The sequence below is a fragment of the Parambassis ranga genome, chromosome 2, assembly GCF_900634625.1.
Source record: "Parambassis ranga chromosome 2, fParRan2.1, whole genome shotgun sequence".
In the NCBI taxonomy this organism is placed as follows: domain Eukaryota; kingdom Metazoa; phylum Chordata; class Actinopteri; family Ambassidae; genus Parambassis; species Parambassis ranga.
The window spans coordinates 13815550-13836986 of record NC_041023.1 but is presented as its reverse complement, the minus strand read 5'-3'; the positions used below and the strand labels follow the sequence as shown (position 1 = coordinate 13836986).

At 42.7% G+C, this 21437-nt stretch overlaps 1 protein-coding gene across 3 annotated transcripts in view; it reads right to left on the bottom strand.

Annotated features, from left to right (window-relative positions):
* Positions 1 to 295: 295 nt before the first annotated feature.
* The window catches only part of trit1 (tRNA isopentenyltransferase 1), a 29109-nt gene continuing 7967 nt past the window's right edge, over positions 296 to 21437 (bottom strand). Inside the window, exons 2-11 of one of the 3 annotated variants that reach the window (XM_028399431.1) lie at positions 19844 to 19984; positions 18058 to 18156; positions 17664 to 17821; positions 16644 to 16786; positions 16450 to 16561; positions 13891 to 14003; positions 13693 to 13770; positions 8065 to 8174; positions 7772 to 7889; positions 296 to 7404 (exon numbers count right to left, since the gene is read on the bottom strand). In XM_028399431.1, the coding sequence (XP_028255232.1) occupies positions 7181 to 7404; positions 7772 to 7889; positions 8065 to 8174; positions 13693 to 13770; positions 13891 to 14003; positions 16450 to 16561; positions 16644 to 16786; positions 17664 to 17821; positions 18058 to 18156; positions 19844 to 19984 (1296 nt within the window). In that variant the 3' untranslated portion in view covers positions 296 to 7180. Of the gene's footprint in view, positions 7405 to 7771; positions 7890 to 7981; positions 8175 to 13692; positions 13771 to 13890; positions 14004 to 16449; positions 16562 to 16643; positions 16787 to 17663; positions 17822 to 18057; positions 18157 to 19843; positions 19985 to 21437 lie in introns of those variants that run through there. The other 2 variants (XM_028399432.1, XM_028399433.1) reach the window with 2 other exon arrangements.

Genomic DNA, 21437 nt, shown 5'->3' with positions numbered 1-21437 from the left:
TGAAACTGCTAAACAATTAAGATAAGTACATGTCAGTAACCTGCTTTATCTGCAATAAAAACAAGAAAGATTTGAAGGGTTGGAAGAACTGAAACACTGCAGTTGTAAAATAATAATAAAAAAAACACAATTTATGTCCTGTTCCAAATTATCAGGAATGTTGACTAATTTAGCACATGAACAAATTTAGTATTAGACAGTTTAGGGTTACACTGCCAGGCGCAGAGGTCCATCTAACTGTACTGTACAGTGTGATGGCTGGAGGTTGTAAAGTAGGGCAGGAGGACACAGGAGAGCCAGTCAGAAGTTATATATGGAAAAGCGAGCAGCAGGCAGATATGCAGTAGTGTCTTATAAGGTAAAATGCAACCACAGCTGCAGGGGCTGTAATGAAATACAGACAAATTAAGTGGAACCGTGATGTCAAATAAAGAGAAAAAAAAGATACCAGGCAAATGGACCTGGCTTTGTGCCCTAACTGCCATGTAATAAATAAGGAACCACTGCACCAGCTTGCTTCCCTAATTGCATGCATTCAAATCCAGAGGTGCACTAACTCTTACCAGTGTCAGTTATGCATTTACAATAGACAATGTAACAAAATGTAACAGAAAGTTGCACAACATACAGTATGCAGGTGGTAGTGGGCTGCATTGTACCTCTATGGAGGGAATCATTTACACATTTTATAATGAAATGAAGAAGTAAATTATGCAAATAAGACACACTATGTGTTTTTGACTATTGCATGTGTGTGGACAAATAAAAAAAAATACAAATAAAACCCCAATGATACAATAGCACACAAAAGTTTATCATGAATGAGTAAAATCTTTTTTCAGTTAGGTTCAGTTATCTGAGATTATTCAAAAGTTCCCCTGAACATGCTTTGTAAATTCCCCTCCTGCTTTGACTCCCTTCCCTCTTAAAGCAGCAGGGCTGAGCCCAAAAACGGATCAAGTATTAACCGTTAACTGCCCCAAAGCACTGAACACCTTATCAGGCAAACTGTGTGCGATATACACACGGCAGCGGGTTCCCTCCACTGCCTTTCCTCTCCCGCCTTTCGTAGAAATTCAACTCAAAGAGTACACACACAACAATAAACAGTTTCTGTTTCTCCCTCTTTGTCTCCCACTCACACACACACCTAACTGATCAACAGCACTCCTGACAGACTTCATATCAGCAGACAGTCATTGTCCTCAGCAGCCGCAATGGAAATCAGCCAGCGTGTCGTTAAGGCTGGGTACCAACTGTTGCACTGTGCAAATTGTGCTGAGCAACAGTTCTGTTTGCATTTCAACCAGGCTGTGTGAGCCTATGAAGACAACTGCCACCTCATGAATCCAATACAAGACACAGCGCTAGTTATACTTCAATAATAGTGTTTGTTTAGTGAAAGAGAACAAATGTATCACTGTTAACTTTAGCTGTGTACATCTGCAGAGGTTTTTCTATTACGAGCATCCACAACACTGGATTTTTCATGTTAAAGGAGGTAAAGTGGTGCTCGAGATCTCTGCAGAGTGCACTCAGCGGCAGGCTTTCCTATGACGATGTGTCTTGCGTGGGCATCTTGAGATGATTAAAACACACTTGAGTCATCAATGTAAATACATTTAAAATCTAACACTGCAGAACAAACAATTTATACACAACCCACATGCATCATCTATGGTGCACATAGGATCAAATGTTATATGCCTGCAAACTGGAAGACTCAGCAACAGCAGATGTACTGCAGTGGCGTGGTTAGCAACACACATGGAGCATATAAGATGTTTGTTTGTGTCAGCCTTCTGCTTAGCATGTTAAAACACACAACCTCTTATAATAGGGCCCTTTGTTAGAAATGAGGTGAAGAGGAGTGTGCGCACACATATGTGCAGCTGCTATTGGTCTACATGCCATATTATGTTACAGAGGGTTGCATAACACTCTTAAAACATGAGTGAGCTGTGTGCTGTTACACACAAATGCACATCTGTTTTACAATATCTGCAAAAAAAAAACGTTTTTAAACAAGAAACAGTGAAACTAGTGTGGTTCAGGTGGGACAGGCGGCTCTGCAGAACGTCAAGAAGACAGGTTACATTAAGATGGCTTGTTATGTAACTTTAGTGCAACTGTGTAGATGCGATAATAAACTGATCATTAGTGGTAAGTTGGTCAGTGCAACTGTATCATCCTATTGCTAACACAAGTGCTACTTTCATATACTGTAGCACACAACTTCAACAATCTAAAGGGGCAGTTCACCCCCAAAATCCTCACCAATATAATGGAACTAGGTGCTCAAAGTGGCAAAATATAACTAAAAAACTTCACAGAACATATGCAGGATTGACTGTGAGATCTTGTTTTAACTTACTGAAAAGCATTGTGTCCTTGCTGCTTTAAGATCATTATTAATCATATCTGTAATATATATACTGTACACAGCCATCATCTCACTTTCTCCCCTGGGTGGGTTAACTAATGTGTTGCATAAGAAACTGACAAAACATTGTACAGATCAGTACACAGTGTGTTCCTTTAAGATTAATTAGAATTTATAAATGTGGCATGAAGTTGTCCTTTGATTTTTATTCTTTTAACTTGAACAGCAAGTGTCCTTCTTATACAAACTGGTGACAGCTCAGTACACGCTCTGTCTGATATATGCCAGCTTCCACCCTGGCATTGAAAGCGTTAAGCGCTGCAGCAAGGGGAGGTACCCTTCTCCACCCACTCTGAGCCTATTTGCATATCGGGCGGGAAGCAGTGGCTCTTTGTTGCTGCTGAGCCCAGCCAAAACCCCTCCCACAAAACACTGCACTGGCGGGAAAAAGCCGGCTCCAGTGCTTAACTCACCGACAATGGAGAAATCCAGATGGGAGAGACACACACACACACTCTTTGTTTCACATATTGTGCATTGCACATTGTGTACGCACTCACACACACATACACCATAAAAAATGAGCACACATGCATGCACACAACTAGCAGATAGGCTGCTTTGTTAAGGCCATTATGAGCCAACACACCCATTTCCTGCCTGCGAGAGCAAAGGTGAGAAAACAAGAGAACAGACATAAACAAGAGAAGAGATGGACAGGAGGGCAGAGGAGGGTTTGATTATTATGAAGCTGAGACATTTATGAAGCCCAGCAGACACAATCACATCAATGATAAGCAGCTTTGTCTAAAATAAGCACATTACATACAATATGTGACAATTGAGTATGGGCTCTGTTTGTGTGTGTGTGCCCTCCTAAGTGCTGCCCTGGGAAAAGAGTTCACTGGGTTGCTGGAAAAACAGGAAGGCATGTCATGCTCTGGATTGGTGAGGGCAGAAGAAGAAAAAAGTACTGAGCGGCCCCCGCATTACATAACCAGGCAGGAAATATGCAGCAGAGAGAGAGAGAGAGAGAGAGCAAGAGAGAGACAGAGAGACTATAGGAAGCCATGCATATGCTGCACCTATGACACTTTCATTAAAAGGCATTTCTCATCTAATCACATTAGTCCTATCCTTCTGTCCGTTTGTCATATACCACCGCAGGAGCCAGACAGATGACAAACAGAGCGAGAGAGAGAGAGAGCTGCATGAACTCATTGAACCCAGTTCGTTCCTATAGACACACATAAATAAATGATGGTCTGCACTTAGCTCTGTGTGCATACATCACATTTATATAGACATCATCTCCAGATTGGACTGGATTAGGCTGCATCCCCACATTGTGCATGCCCGGCTGCATGTGTGTGTGTAATCCATAATGCATACAGGTACAAACACGCAACTGTTACACTGAAGGACACACACACACATTAGAGGAGTTAGGGTGTTTGTTACTGTATTGGTGATATGAAACAAAAGAAAGAAACTTCTTGCAAGTGTGCCCACACACACACACGCACAGAACACAATGCTCTTTTATCTGATTGAGTCACACCTGACAGTGTTGTGTTCCTCACTTGGTTATGCAACTTTTGAACTGTCTTTGTCCTCTTCCTTATACACATGAGAGTTCTGACTCTGAATAGAGGAAACGTGAACGCAGGGATACACACACAGATGCACGCAGGAGGAAAGGATGTCAAAGAGCACAAATGCCAACAACACTATAAAAGCCCTCACAGTCCGTACTTATCCTACAGTCTGAACAAGACATACACCAAACTGTCAGTCATGTCCTTCACATTCAACCTGCTGGGAGTATCAGACTATGTGATACATGGTCATCAACACAGCATTTACTGTAAACTGATAGTCGAGTCAACAATGTGTTCGACTGCAGCTCTATCTGATTAGCCGTTTGCATGTCTGTGTATGTGTTTAGTAGTGTGTAAGTATTTTTTGTCTCGCCGGGGCCAGATGGCAGGGAATGTTTAGTCAAATGGGATTAGAGATTAGGATTAAGTAGACGCACAGTCACTGGATGACACACTACTACAGCTCTGAGGCGGAGAGGCTACACAAGTTCAAACACACACAGGTGTCATTGTTAACGGGAAACATTGCACACATTTTCCTGTGATAGTGAAAAATTGTAAGCACAGTTTACAATAGTTTAGCATAAAGACTGTAAATAGTGCAGCTATGTTTCAATGTATCAAAACCCACGAGACCCATTTTAGCATCACAAAGCTCTATGCACATTTCTTGGCTATTTTATTTTTTATATATTTTTTTTTTGTTTATGCCCACCTAAACAGCTAGTTATTCTCTCCTGTTTTTTTATTGTTCATACATAAATTATAAGAATCTGAGGTAGAAAGTCCTCGGTTATGTTTTTTTGTGTTGCTACTAAGTTGTTTACTCTGTAAAAGATTAATGCTGTGTCTACTTCTTGAGAACTTACATGTACACTGAATAGAGCAGGAATTTGGACAAGAAGGGGTATTTTCAAATTTAATACAGCATGTGGTAGTCTTACTGGAAACAATAAGTATAAGATAAGTACTTAACCATTACTGACTAAATTAACCCTATAAACACACTAGCACATTAGCTTCAATTGATAACAGTAAATTATTAATGCTTGTGAACAGCTGCGGCCACCTTGACATGAAATAAACAAGGAGCTCAAGGCGCCATGTACATGTGTACCAACTACAACAGAGTACTCTGTGGTGACCAAAGACCATCAAATCTTTATAGACTGCATAACCACTCACAACCAAAACCAAAGTGATACATGGAAAACCCATGTAAAATATTTATTCCCAACATACACTGGGAGGCATGCAGCATGGAGCCAGTACCAGAGGATGGAATTCCAGGCCAGACAACAAGCGTCTATAGGCTGCAGCCTGTTACATAAGACGGACTGTAGTTCCCCTACGGTGGGCCTCATGTACAGGACAGTGTGTGCTCTGTGAGCATATACGGCTACTGATCGGATATAGGGCAGAACTGGGCTGAGAGAGCGAGACACTGCTGAAACTGGGTGAATTATCCTTCAGCTCGCTGACTGATGCAGCTATACACACACCCAGGAGAGATGTATGCCTGCTCCCGTAGCAGCAGTCATCTAATCCATCTCTCAAGAATGCAGAAAACTCTCCACTTTAAAAGGATGTGTGTGTGTGCGTGTGTGTGTAGTGATGGTTGTAGGTTTGAGATTTAAAAGCTGATTTTGTGTGTTGATTCTTTGTGCAGATGATCCACTCTGTGCGTAAATCACTAATTAGCCTTGTGACCACGGACGCTGGCCTACTTCTTTGCTTCTATCAATGTGTATGCAAGGTCCAAGGGGGCTTTATGTCATTGGATTGCACAAGCTTGCTTCTTTAAATATGGAGTGATTCAGCAGTGCCTGGAGGTGCCAAGCCAGACTTGCTGGGGCGCTCAAGATAAGAACATACCACACAGAAAGTTAGCAGATAAAATACGAGGCGTTTAAAAGTGTATCAGATGACTGATAATAACGGTGTTACACTCATTACACTGTTTCTTTATCTGTAACTACAGAGATGACAACGATGAAAAAAAAAAATCACAGGAGGGAAAAGAAAACAGCAGATGTAACATAAAAAGTAAAACAGAAGGAAAGAAAAACAAACCATCCAAAGACAAAAAGGGTTATAAAAAACAGACACCAGTTGCACAGTGACCTTTGCTATCACTCTAACTGCCATACTGTATGGTAAGTCCCCAGTAAGCTTGAAGCCTGACCTAGTTTAGATTGAGAGAATGTGGGACACGGACACACACACACACACACACTTCCAGCTATTATATAGCTGCAAATATTTTTAGTCATGTGGATGAGGTCAAACACTGGGAGCCTGTGAACTTGACGCACGCTGAAAGAATATGTCTGAGAACCTAAAAAAAGAGCGAGGAGGTGTGGAAAAATAAAAGTGTCAGGTGAGGAGATGGAAAGTGAGCACTAAAAGAGGCCTTTTGGAGGAATGCCAGGTATTGTGCAAGTGGTTTTACAGCAGACAGACACACCTTGATCTGAAAGTGGTACGACATGCCGCTGGATAAACAAAGGCCTGCAATCACTGTTGTGAAAAGACACTATCGCCTCACAACCTAACCTGATGCCATATACCACTATACCACTGCCAGGGCAGAAATGAGCTCAGCTGAGCCTCACTGAAAGACAAGAGCACAAATCAGGTGGCCAGTCATTATCAAACAAAGAACCAGAAAAACCTATTTCAGGACAATAAAACAAGGTGGCAGCAGGCAAACAAAGCACAATGCACAGTGCTGTGTAAGCACACCAATGTGAGCTCAATGACATAAACTGCTGATGTCATCATGTGAAAAACAAATCTGATCCAATATTATGGCTTTAGATATATTTATACTGTGGTGGTAAAAGTGCACCATCATCAATGAGGGGGAAACTTCCAAGATTTCTTGATTTATTAAAAATATATGTTTCTGAATAGGACAAAGGCAACACCTTAAAGCCTGATAAATTACTTAAGGCACTTAGTGCAAGAATAAAAAAAAAAAAAATCTCTAAAAATTGAAATGTTTCGAATTATGTCACACCACTTCTGTAAAAATGCTCCACTGTGTCCATAAACATTTATGAGATTAATATCCAGGATTTCACATGTAGAAAAGTTCCATCACAGCTCCAATGGAAGCAAGAAAATAGCCCTATAAGGACTGCGAGAAATTAGTGCACACCAGTGAACCACTGTCTGCAAGTGAGAGCAGCTCTTAAATTGTCACTAATTGTACTTCCTTGTGTGTTGTCCTGGTGTCTCTGGAGGAGTCCTGGGAGGTTTCACTGCAGCCCGGGGCAACAGTGGCACAAGAGCCCTCTGAGGGAGCCTCTGCTGCAGAGACAGGAGCAGGTCTGGTGCTCTGGGGCCGCTCACAGCCTGGATCAGGCTTCCTCTTCTTCCTCACATGATGGTGATGCTTCTTGGATTTCAAGTGAGCTGCAGGTACAGAGGATAAAGACGATCTAGGATATATTTGGCACGAGACAGCACTGTGATAGTTGTAGATCAGAAAAAAGAAGTAAACAGAAATATGGTGTGACAGGTCCAATTTTAGTGGAAGCAGATAAACGGTATAATATAGCTTCCATTTGGTCAAAAACACACAGGAAGGTTCATATTCAAGAAAAAGTCACTGACCCTCAAAGTCACTCACGCTTGCCCGGATAATCATTGCTGCTCACTTCACCTGTTGGTAGCTTTAATGTGGCCGAGCGTGTGTATTATGATGGCTGAATAACATGTGCATGATTGTGGCCAAAATGTTGTGATATTATACTAAACAACCTGCGGTGTCCGACCTCACCTGTCCACTCCAGGTCACCAATGATGACTTTGTCACACAGATCACAGGTGTGGTGGCTCCGTTTGTTCGTCCGCACCTCCTCCTGTAGTCTGATTGGTGCTATAGCTGGCTCCTCTTCCTTAGAGAATCATACATGGAGGCAAACAAGCAGAAAAAAATAAAAATAAAACAGCAACAACAACAAAAGAAGAAAAAGAAAGGATTACTTACAACAACAAAATATGCAGACGTAAAGATACAGATATGCAGCACTACATAAAAAGTATCTGAGGTTTGGACAGTGGGAGCCACACCTTTCTGAGACTGTCCAGTATCTGCAGTGCAGGGTTCAGCACTGTCTCCTCCCACCTCGACACGTCCGTCACATCCAGGCCGTACACTGCTGGGATGTTGTCGCCTGGTCCTGCACACACACAGGAAGGTTAAACACACACACTTAGCATACATTATATCCCTTTTACAAGGCCGACCGATCCTGCCAATAAAAGTAGTGAAGGCTTTTCAAGGCTCATATTTGATTGAGTGCACCCACTTTTTATAATGTATTGGATTAGTGAAAACCCTCTGACACAGTGATCTATTTTAGATCTAAAATGTCATGAAAAAAAAACAAACATCTCTTTTTTATTCTGAATCAAACAAACATGCTCCAAAATGTGTATCTGAACATCAGGGAGGCTGGCATGGACCAGTACAAACTGGGAGATGTACAGGAAGAGGTGATGTGCTGGAGCCGCACCCTGAGGCTCTGTCAACCTGCTGACTCACACTGGCTCGATAATGTCTCTCCCTCCTTCCTCCCACCCTCCTCTCTTGTGCACCATCTCTCGCCATCAGTCTCGCTTCGGCTTTCACTCACACTCTCTCTCTCTAACAGTTCCACCCCCGTGTTTCTATTTTGCATCAGTCAGCAGTCCCCTGGCCAGGCCTCAGCACTAAACAGCAGCACTGGTTCCTGCCTCTCTTGTCTGCTTGTCTGTCTGGCTGCGGGTACTCGTCTGCATCAGGAGCCACTGCCCTCCCTGAATCATTTACTAAAGGATACACACACATAGCAGGGAAATGTGTGGATGCTGCAACTTGTACAAGGTGCAACTTTATGTAAACAAAGTCATATTTTATGCATTCATGTTATATTTACAGTGTACCTACTAGAGTTATAAATTAAGCATTACATTCAGGAAAGATTATGCAAATGAGAGAGGGGGAATCAGGGGTAACTAACAAGAAACTACAGCTATGCAAGCAGGTACCACATATAACTGTACAGATATGACAACTTATTCTACAGACTGATCAATGCATGATTAAGCTCTTTTTAAACATGCATCCATCTTGTCAAATCTGTGCCTGCATCACCCACAATGCAACTTGACAGCTGACAGTTCAGTCAGTGATTTAAGTATGTTGTGTCTTATGTAGCCTTTAGTTACTGGCCTCAAACAGAGACAAGGATAGAGAGGGCTGCAGAGAAACATGATGCCCACACTAACCAAGTGGCACTGTGGCAGAATCTAAGGCAGCCATCGAGCAATCTGGGACATATCCCCGTGGCTCACTAAATCACTGAACAGTGGACAGTCCAAAAAAAAATCCATAGATTTTACCAGCTCTCTCTGTGCCATCAGTGTCACACAAATTCTGCTGTTTACCATCTAGTATGTCAAAGAAGATACACAACTGGTATAGTCTGGTGCCGCTGGTGAATATAATATCTATGTGTTAAAGCCTACACTCTGACGTAAATGAATCCCATTAACCTGTAAAGCACTGCTAGCCAACTCAATTATGGCTTAATCCTTTCCACACAGACTGAGCGGTAGATTTGTGGGCAGCACCCTATAGACAGGAGTCTACTGGGAATTGTCTGGGCCTTCATTCTTATAAAGGAACAGAGTAGTAACTGTATGACTGGTCATCTGTATAACTAACAGTATTGACTTTGGCAGAGTGAGTGTGTGTGGGAACACTGAGTCTTCACACAGCCATAAAAGCACAATTCAGCCTGATTTTTGACACATATCAACAACTTGGAGGAATGCTCAATTTGTATTTAATGTAAAATTAAATGTATTTCACTGGGTGTAAAAGCAAAATACAAAAAAGGTTGCTTAGTGGCAACGCCTCACCCTCCGCTTCCCCGTGTGTGCATTTCCTTGTTTTATTTTGTTAACAGGTAACTGTTAATTAAAGCTTCAGATTACACTTGCACGTTTACTGCACAGTGTGTTTTATCTGGGCGTCAGAACTCTTTTTTGTTTGTGGCACAATAGCAAGCAGGTGGCGGCGAGTGTCACCTGGCATACCTATGCCAGGTGCAGAGTTGGAGGAGATCTAATAAATACTAATAAATACCGCACCAGCCAGCACCTTGTGCCTCCCGTCGCCACTATCTCTCACCTTACTTTGTTCTTTTTATCTCTCTCTCTCATCACCAGCACTCCTCCCACAATTCCCTTTTGCAATCACCAACCTCCCACTGGGCCGAGCGGAGTGGTGGAAAATAAAAGAAAGTTGCTGCTGTATGGTGGGTTGCCAGATGCTGGATGGAAACCCCCACCCCTCCTGCTACCCTCCACCAGTCTCATTGAGGGTCTGGTGTAATTTAACTCTGCTAATCTACTATGAGGGTTGATAAGAAACGTTGGAGATACAAAGCACAGGGGGGAGACAAACGGTGAGTTTTGTCTTTCAAACACACAGGGGAGATCCCTTTGCCAACAAGCAGGAGCGTAATCTGTCGCTGGGCAGCTGCCTGCCAGTGTTGAGTGTGTGTGTCTGTGTTGAAACAGTAGTCCACCTGTTGCTACAAACGGGCCAGGAGTCATTTGCTGCATTATGGTCATGTTTGCTGAGTGAGGATGTGCGCCTGTGTGTGTGCTTCACTATAAAAACTCCACTATCTGACTTAGTGCGGCGTCCCCCTCCAGGCCCAGCTGTGCCTCTTTGGCTGTCGTCCACACTGGAACACGACAGCTGCTTCTATTCACTCAGCAGCTTCCTTCCACTTTTTGTCTCGCTCACCTCCTTTGCTTATCTGTTGTTTAGAAGTGACACTTCAGCAGCAGGTTAAGTATCTTGGTAAACAGAACACACACACATGAATCAGCATGTCCAAATTTAAAAAACTGAGCTGAAGGAATCAAGGGTCTTTTTTGGGGACACACTTTTTTCTTATTTCATCTTTCTGCACCTAGTGGAGGTCACAGAACAGTCTATCAGGCTTGACTTTAGGTTTTGTGTGTGTGTGTTCACGAATGCTTTGCACTTGCTAGAAGACTAGGTGTAAACCTGCCCCACACCTGTTGCCCCAGCTGGATCAGATTACCTTCACTCTCCATCCACCCAGCCATCCATGTGGCATTCCCCTCCCTCCTTTCATCCATCCATCTATCCCTCCATCCATCCAGCCTTTCCTCACTCCCTCTTGGGGCTAAAAGATACCTACACCCCTGTTACTTAACACTCACGAGGCCTCAGTCAAACTACACCTGCGTATCCTGGTTACCGGTAGTGAGTGTGTGAGTGTGTGTGTACGTGTTTGTGCAGATATCTTAAGGGAGTTTGAACAAACACTTGAAGGTAGCTGTATTTCTCTAGATGGAGTGAGGCACTTATTAAAATGAATATAACCTCAGATTACCATTTTTTTAAGGATAATTAAATCCACTAATTAAACATTCCCAGCCTGTATGTGCACAATGTGACGCACTTAAAGGCAAGTCAAATTAAGCTTGATTTCATTTGAGCTGGCTGACCTGGTGTTTAAATCCCCACAGTAACCAAAGCTGAGCCCATCAGAACCATGTATCCTACTGAAAAGTACTTAAGACTGGACGCCCACCTTCTCTCTCTCTCTCTCTCTCTCTGACGCTGCTAAACACTTAAACTATGAACTGTGAAGAGCTGGGTTAAACATGTGTTTTTGAAGCATGTGATTCTGTCTCTGTATATATTTACACGTAAAGCCAACATTCAGATCATTTTCTAGCTTCTTTAACCTACTTCATTGTGTGCGTCTGACTGAGGCACAGTCTGTCATTTCCAATTCATCTTTCCCTTTGACCCACTAGTCCCTTTATGCTTGGGTTGGTCCGGGTGGACCCCAGCGACCCTGTTGCCCGAGTTTGTGTGGTCGGTGCAAATTCCCAGAAGCTCTGTAACGCTTCAAGAGATTAGCCTGTCAGCTGAGTCCTGCAGGCATCTGTGTGAGTGAGTGTGTGTGTGTGTGTGTGTGTGGCTCAGACAAAAAAGAAAAGAGGTCAGCAGTCACAGCAAGACAGAGAGGTAAACAGAGACTGTGCTGGACAGAAAGGTGGCCCAGGTTAAACAGCAAAATCTCAGCCCAGGGCGGGACAACACCAACAATAACAAGGTTGTCCTCCGGCAAATGCTTTAAGATTAGGACAGAGAAAAACACTGTAAATAGAAATTATCAACAAAAAGGAGTGCAACTCTGGTGTGCAATTTGACAAGGAAACACAGGATTCATATATGTTTGTCCAAAAGTAGAAAAACATACAACCAGAAAACCAGTCAGATTATCTTATAACATAAAGGCCTTTTTCAGACTTGGCATCAACAAAAGAGGAGACCTTTAAATACCTCTTCATGATATTTTGCAGTGCTTTAGTATTTGCAGTTAAAAAATCCTTCAAAAGATGGATGTGAAGCATTGCATTAGGCTAGCCTGAGACAGACTCTGCACAGCAGAAAAGACAGCACACTTTTTGTTTTTGTGCAGATTCACATTTGAATAACTTTCATATGAGGTTTACGTTACCCTAACATAGAAAGCAGTCCCCTGGAAGCCCCTGGAGGCACTGATGTGAAGTTAAAAGTAGTGACTTCAGAAGCTAGACATACCTTCAAGGGGGTGCTTTATTTATGTTTACTTTGGGTCTGAAGATGATGATTTAGATGATTTTTGAAATGCTGGATGCTTGTGCTCCTTGCCATGAGTTACATTGTTCAATAATTGAGTAAAAGCAAAATGAGACACTACATTTCCAAGAAGACTCATAGGGAGGTTTGAGTCATTTGAAGGGGTTAGTAATCAGGCCTGATGTTACAGATCCTGCACACTGTTCTTTAGGGAAGGTGATGCGGATGGACGGCCAAAAACACATGCATGCACAACAGAGACAGATTACTCCATATGTAAAACACAGACAGACACATGTGATGAAGACCATATGGTGAGTGAAGCCGGCGGGCAGGCGGTCAGAAAGAGGAGTATTGAGGTTTAGGACCTGCCGTGGCCTTAAGCCACTTGGGCCTAACAGGATTAGGAGGCTGGGTTACTGCAGGGCAGGCTGCTGGTGGGACACAGAGGCCAGGTTTTAGGTAAGAGAGAAACTCACTCACACACAGACACACAGTGTGGTTTCATGGAGTTGCACACAGGGTGGGAAATCAGCACCTGCTGAGCAATGGTTGATTTTGGCTAAGGTGGACCACTAAGATCCATCTGGCAGGTAACCAAGCACTGTCCAGTTCATTTCTATGCATGTGGTTAGCACAAGTCAGTGGAAAAAAAAAACATTTAAGGGTCTCTTGAAACATTATACTCTCTAACAGCAATGATGATGGCGAGTTCAGGGTATACAAGAAGTTTCCAATCAATAATACCACTTTCAAAAGCAACAATTGTGTTCTTGCAGGGGAATAACAGCACTTATTCAAGCTGAATGCCCCCTGGCTTCTAGGAAACATATGTTTATATAAAAACCTAAAAACTATACTATAAAGCATGACACATGAATATGAACACACTCACTCACTGGAACACAATAAACAGGCTGAGAAGCTTACTGTGTGTCTTACTGTGTGGTGTGCATGAATCTCATCTTGTTAAAGAGAGTGCTGATAGGTAAGGTGGTGCAAACACACTGCACGAGGTGGAGCTGGAGAATACTCACGTTTAAGGAAGCGGTTACGGACCCATTTATTCTGTTTGCGTGCGTAGCGCCTTGTAGCAATCTTTAAAGCTTCTATACCTGAAGCAAATGACAGGAGGGGGAAAAAATAAATGGATTCTTCTGGTTGATCGGAAATCCAGGTGACCAACCAGTGAATCTAAATCCATCATAGTGACTTTGATCTGATGTTTCTCTGACCTTTTTCTAGTAGAGCGTCCTTCTCCTGCTGGGTGCTGCTTTCAGGAACAGTCAGGTAGTCATGAAACTCCTTAAAACCAATCGACTGGAAAATCCCATGTTGATAGTCCTGACTGAGAGGAAAGGAGGGAAGAGGAGAAGAAAATGAGAGGGAAAGAGAGGAGGAAACATTATTTATCAATATAAAAAGTTTAATTCTCCAATATGACATTTATAGACACCCACTGATGACTCATTTCACCTTTTCCTCTATCTCTCCTTCCCTCCCTGAACAAAGGATATCAGTCTGAGCAGCTGTGAGGCCCTTCAGGGGACAAAGTGACAGAATGACATTAAAAAAAACTGAACGGAGCAGACAGAGGGACCCACAGGTGCTAAGACTCAGTAGGGTGACCGGGGTGATACAGAGCTAGGGCAGAAACCTGCTAGTTAGCAGCCAGATTTTAGTCGTCAGATCATACAGGACTCAGTCCAATCGGAGCAGCATTGCCGGTTCAAGTCCAGTCTGTACTTTTTCAGTTATGGCTGACATATTTTTTCTACACATTTCTATGCTTTAATATTAATGCCAAATATCTTAATATTGAGCTTACATATACCATGGCATTAAACATCTGAAATGTGTTTTCTAAGTTGTAAATGAGAGTATTGTCATATTTTCTCCTCAGATATCACTGCACCTTAAGCTGAATGATTATTTTTGATAAGTATGTTTTCTGATATTAGCAGGAGAACAAATCTCAGCAAACTCAGCAAAACCTAATTAGCAGCAACAAAAAAGAGAAGTGGAAGAGACACAATGACCTGTGCTCTGATAATAACACTGAACTTGTGTCACTTCATTATAGGACTGATTGTATCCAAATTTGAAATACAATGTAGAGCAAACACAATGGTAACAATAATAAGTATTTGAGGTTCCTAATTTATACACTGCAAGGCTTGGAAATGAAAATAAATCTGGCTAGACAGGCCAGAGACTGAAATTTGAGAATAGCGATAGAGGACAGGAAATGTAGAGTCAATGGAGGGAGGAACAGAAAGACAGAAAAAGAGAGGGGGGAGAGATTTGACCTTGATGTCTGGCCACAGCAGCCAGCAGAGGATGGAGACATGAGGGTAAAGGAGAGAGACAGACAGACGAGGAGAGGGAGTGAGAGAGAGAAAGAGGGGTGGGGGTGGGGGAGTAGAGTGCAGGGATGATCAGATTGCTGAGAGGGCAATAGTAGCAACAGAGATGGAAGAAGACAGAGAGAGGGAAAGAGAGAGAAAGAGGAGGAGGAGGCTGGTTGATGAGGTGGGATGGGGTGATAAAGGAAAGGAGGGACGAAGAAAGGGAAGTGGCAGCTTCCTCAGGGCACCGTTCCACCAATGCATCAACTCCCTGCAGCCACACCCCATCACACACATACCATATCAATATCTGCTGCCAAAAGAGACACACAGTGTATCAGATTCCCTCACATACATGTTTAAACATATTAAATGTTAAGTTCATTTCAGTAGAGATCAGATTATATTCTGGGAATAAGATGCAAGACACCAGATTCCTCCAACAAACCACATGTAAACTGAATATATCACATATTATTAATGCATTTTCTCTCGTGTATTGCACCATATGGTGAGTAGGTAGCTGCTGCAGCTAAATCTAAAAATGTCTTGGTAGAGATAATGGATAATTTGTCCCTGCCAAAGAAAGTGCTTGTTGCTAAAAGTAAAAATAACACATGCTGAATCAATGGTTGTGTGCTTGTAAGTGGAAATGTCAATCATGACATTTTCCATCCTGTCTGAGTGGAAATTCAGGGACAATTACTGAGATTCTTAGAGCTGGAAATCCTCTTCTGGTAAATGCACATGCAGTACTTGGGCATTATATTGCTGAAAAGGAAAAACGTTCTCATTGGTATTGCCTAAAATCAGAGAGCATTGTTGGTTCTAGCTTCAAACGGAGAGAAGTGTACTGTGTGTTTCTTCCATGGTCACCAGAATATCCATTCAGCTTAAGTTCCTGAGGCCCTGAGGTAATAAACACAGATCAGCAGACTCCCCTGGAGGTGCTGATAGATAGAAAAGGGAAGGCTTCTCTCTGCAATTGTAATAATCACTGGACATCCTAAAGAAAGGTCAGTCCCATCTGAACATGAGTATGGGCTCTATCTAAATCGGTCTGCAGGCCACTGGGAAATGAAAGCACACACAACACGGTGACCTGTCAGACTGGAAAGGAGGAGTTTACCACACTCCTGTTGCCCTGGGTTTCAGGATGGCAAGAATCAACTCTAAGCCCAGACTGAAGGTCTTGGACTTTCATTTAGCCAACAGGCTGAGAATGTGGTGTTGAACTTGATGCACAGACACCAAATTAGTACAGTTCAGGCATTAATCCCTCAATGCTGAGCTCCATTTTGGCTGATGGGTAAAGTGCAAGAACTACATGATGGGTGTCTTTAATTGGTATTAATTAAGAGAAGATTAACACAACAGTCACCATAGGGGTTAAAGGGAGAGTGTGTCAAATGTACCCATTAAAATCTGTTGACATGTGCGTCTTACCTGTCATCCTGTAGCTTCTGCTGATTGTATCGGGCATGGAAGTCTCTGAGCTCCTCTATTAATCCTGCAGCCAACATCTCATCTACACGACTATATAGCCGCTTGTCTAGAGCTGGAAGACACAGAGAGAGAGCATTCAGTCTCTCAAATCCATAATTCTCAAGTGTGAATCTATACAAACTATCCCTCCTTACACTCCATGTCAGCATGCAGCCAGAAGATGCAGGGTTCTGGGTACCTCAGCGGCCCTCCCAGCCCGTTGCTTCCCTCCTGCCCCTTCTGCTCCTCCAGCCAGTGGCTGTGAGGGATTCCAGTCTCTTCATGGATTTGAAGACTTCTACAAATGACCAGTATAACAGTGGTTAAATAAAATGCCATTTATATCCTGAAACGTTCTGAAAACAAAACAAACATCTTCCCAGTGTTTTTAAGTTTGGGACAGATTTTTACACTCCCCAGTGTACTGTGAAGTCACATTCCACTCCCCGTTCGTCAGACCTCAGCTGAGATTAGACGAGTTAACCAACCACTCATCCATTAAATCCAATGTAAATGAAAACCTCCAACTCCCCTTCTAAGACACAAATTAAGTGTCTAGTTTGAAAGTAGTCTGAATGCTAATGAGTGCTACACCAAAAAATTACCCCAAGGACAAATAAAGGCATAAAACAAGAGGAAACATAAACCATGAACAAGAGAACAAGAACCACTGGATGACATTACATTCTCTCTTAATACTTTAATACTGAGCTTGAGATTCAAATCCAATCCAGGCTCTTTAGTCATGCCTGGCAGCACACTGAGGTTATGAGGAATAGATGCTTCCTGTCATCTTCTGTCATCTTAAAGAGCAGGGTAACCTAACCTGCCCACACAGAAGACCAGAGTGCATGCTGCGACTCATCAAGCCCTCTGTGTGTGTTTGTGTGTGTGTGTGTAAATTGACCCTCCCTGCCTGTATACTGTGACTGTCAGTCTGAAACAGACCACGGGCCGTTCAGGAACTAATGAGGAAAATCAATTCTAAAGCACAGCACATATCATAGAATAGACTACACATTTTTTTACCCTAAAGGTGGAATACACACTAATGTAATGTATATGTGCACTTAACTATGGGTGTGTTTCTCTGGTTGGAGAACTAAAGCCCCACAGTGCTTTTATTACCCACATATTACAAATGAGAGACCTGCACCTGAAGGCAGCTGCATCACCTGGCTATCTTGCGCTTGTCGTTGGGGTGCAACAGGGCAGCCATGTCGGGGTCTACTTTGGCAAGTCGTTTATGTAACTCTGCTCCTTCAAGTCTCTCCAGCTCGATCTTCCTGTCTAAAGCCCCGCCTCCTCCATCCGTTGACTCCTTGTTCTCCTGCTGTGAGACATACTTTATTTATTTTGGGCTTCAAAACTCCTGCTCCCAAATCTGTAGTACATCACTCACCCTCCCTTCAAAACAGAAATACAGAATGAGAAAAAGCTCCCTGGGGAGTCTTATTAACATTAAATAATTATGCATCTGTACAGATTCAAACTGCAAAACGGAATTAAATACCATTAAGCAAAGTGTATGGATATAAGTCACTATTACTGACTTTTACACACTCTTACCCCTGTATCCATCAGGACTTTCCACAGCAGAGACTCGATGTAGTAGTTTGTTCCTCCGACTATGATTGGCAGTTTGTTTCTGCTGTGCATGTCATCTATGTCAGAGTGCGTTAAGGAGGAAGGCATATAATTACAATACCGTTCTGAAATGACCCGTGGAGCTCATTTAGTCACATTCAATCCTTAGGGATATAAAAACAACACCAGCTGGCTTTAATTCAATCAGTCACTGCGACATGCCAACAGTGACAATGTTTTTTTTTTCTTAATGCACACACCTCCAGCTGTTTACATAAGGGCAGCACATTAAATGCTTTTACTTTATGTGCACGTTCAAGAATGCAGCAAACAAGGCGGAAAACATTTTTTAATGTTAAGATTTTTGACAGTGACTCTTCTGTGGCCAGTCATCACTTTGAGCTACAGTAGCTTGCCTGTTTCCTTGGATTACTTCCTGCAGGGATAGCTGCAGTCAAAGTCACTCAAATCACATATTTTCTGATTCTACCACATCAACGTTGAGCACATAATGGTCACATGCCACCTAATCCCACACACTGACAGGTGCCATGGTAACTAGTCAGTGCTCATAATGTTATGGCTGATGAGTGATGATGATCTCTTATCTTTGTGCTTTGTGCTTTTTGAAATACACACCTGAAGGCACCATTTAATTATTTGAATATTTATTATTTGAATTATTTACTAAACTTATACAGCTCAAACAATAAATTTATTTATTTGGGAAAATAGGTGTCAGAATAAGCAGTATTAATTTGCATAAACTCAATAAAAAACAGCCTTGCTGCTCCCGCAGACAGAGCCTGAACGCCACACCTTACTTCCTCTCTCTCTCTTTTTCTGTCGCATCTTCTCTCATCTTGCACCTTTCCTTCTCTCTCTCCTCCTCCCTCCCTGTAGCCGCCCACATTCTCTTCTGTGGGATAATTAAATAACCACTCAAACAAGATAAAGGCCCATCAGCCATTGCCGCACACCTTCTCTTTCACACGTACAAGGCAGCATCTCTGTGTTTGCAGAGGAGAAAGGCAGGAGATGGAGAGTGAGGGTGATCGCTGACAAGCAAGAAGTGGAAAAAACTGTGAGCAAGAGAAGAGCCACAGAGGAGGGAGGTTATGTGAATGGCACGTTGAGTGAAGGATTGATGGCTGATCACGCATCATTAGATCCTGCATCAAGCTTGCCAGCCTACCCAAACCACCGCACAAACACACGCTCCTCATTTTTTTTTTTTTTTTTTTTTTAAATTCCTCCACACCACTACTAATCTGTATTCATCTCTTCCCCGTTCCTCTCTCTTCCCACCAGCAGGCTCACGCTGCACTGAGCCTATTCTTGGAGCTACCGCATCCTCTCGCTGCACTGGAGTGTGTGTGTGTGTGTGCATGCCATCCTGATCTATTAATACCCCCTCTAGTTATCGCCTCCTCTCTCCACATCTGTGTGACGGCTAGTGTCTGCGGGAGGGTGTGACTGCCCAGAGTCTGTGTGAGTGTATGTAGTGGCTCCACAGACTTCTCTACTATAAATACCCTCTCTAGTGATCTCTCTCTCTCTCTTCTCTTTTTCACTGCAACATCTGCAGTAAGACACACTAAAAAAACGAGGACACAGCACACACACACACACCTCCATACCAATTAGTTGAAGTCAAATTGACTCAATTCTTTCTGTGTAGTTACCATTCAATAATCTGAGAGGGAAGTGATAGCAATGTGTGGAGAGAGGTGTTGCTTTGCATTCACATATTTTCAGGAAAGGATATTAGGGCCAGGGCTTTGTTCCTGAAGTCCACCACAGTGTAGGTGCTCACTAATGGGTCCACAAAACTGATCATGTGATGTCTGCACTGGGCGAGCTCCTCCGCTGTAACCTTATTGGTAATAATGTCCAGACCATGGTACACCTGAAGGAGAAACGAAGGAATGAATCAGAATATACATCATGAAACAAACAGGATAAACGATTGAAATGTATGCAAGTAGGACGGCGGGTATGCATTTGTCAATGTCACAAACTGGAAGCAGAGGCTATTATGAAGGTGAGAAAGAGGAGCTCTGAGCTGAGCTCTCCAAATGAGATGTCTCTGAACATTCCTGCAAATTATAATACACATCTTCTGTCCACTTTACATCGCCGAGCGAGCAGGGGCTCCCTCATGGAATGTGACAGCTGGGTGTCACACCGTCATAATTCTCATCCTCACACACACAGGCGAGAGTCTTAGAGGGATGCATGGCACCTTTCTAACTGGCCTTCTCTTTCCAGAGGCCCTTTTTAACTTCAAAGAGTCTTCTCCTGTGCCTCTGATTATTATGGAAATCCAACACAGATAAGGTTCACATGCACTTCCTGATTGCATCTGAGATTTGTGTCTGTATTTTTAGTGGACTAGAGACACATGCTAAGCTTGTGGTCAAAAGTTCACATTGGCTTAAATATACTGCATTTCCTGGTTAAGAGTGTATAAATGACCTTTTATGAGCACATACGACAACACATGCTGATGACAATCAGTTAACATGTACAATGCCTGGGAAGAGAGGAGACTGCAGATTTGTAGCTCCTGCACAATGTAGGACTAGGCTGTGGTTTGGTTAGCTTCCCCTTAGGGAGTTGTCAGGACTGCAGTGTGGTTAAAGTCCTCCACTGGCGAACCACTTCGAGACTTATTCATGATTTCCAGACCCTAAAGCATGCACATGGCCAAAATGGCTGCTCCTGTCTGCATGGACATCTCTACAGATGCATCAATATCAAACATGTCAATTTTTCCCACCCATTGTGTCCATTTCTTGCCATTCCTGTTGTTTTGTTCCATATTTGCACAGGTAGCATGATGGCTTATGATCACAATTTTTAATACTGATTTCAAGTCAACTCAAATAAAGGACATCCACATCCAGGTAAGAACAAACTATTTTTTAAAAGCTCTGAATCATGAAATCAGTCAAATAAAAGATTACAGCTGCTGACACCGAGACCAAATCTGATCTTTTCACTATGACCTCTCAGCTGACTTACACACCATAAAGATTCTAGTCATGAAAATATCAAATAGCAGAAAAAAAAAGTCCTTCCACAGTGGATCTTTTGTAGTGTCATCACTTCTTACAGCGGAAAAAAACAGCTCACAAGTTATAGGTAAGAGTGACTTCATTCATTAGTTGGTTCATGCTGCAAAAACAATACTTGTGTGTTAGTTTGGGACTGTGCTGCAGAGTCAATAGCTGTATTTTCCAACTCTGAAGTATCCGACAATAGAGCGCTTCACCAAATCTTGTCTGAATCAAAGCAGAGGTTCAAATGCCGTAGTAAATTTTGACTCGAAAGGGTTTCATAAAGTTTTCCTGGCAGCT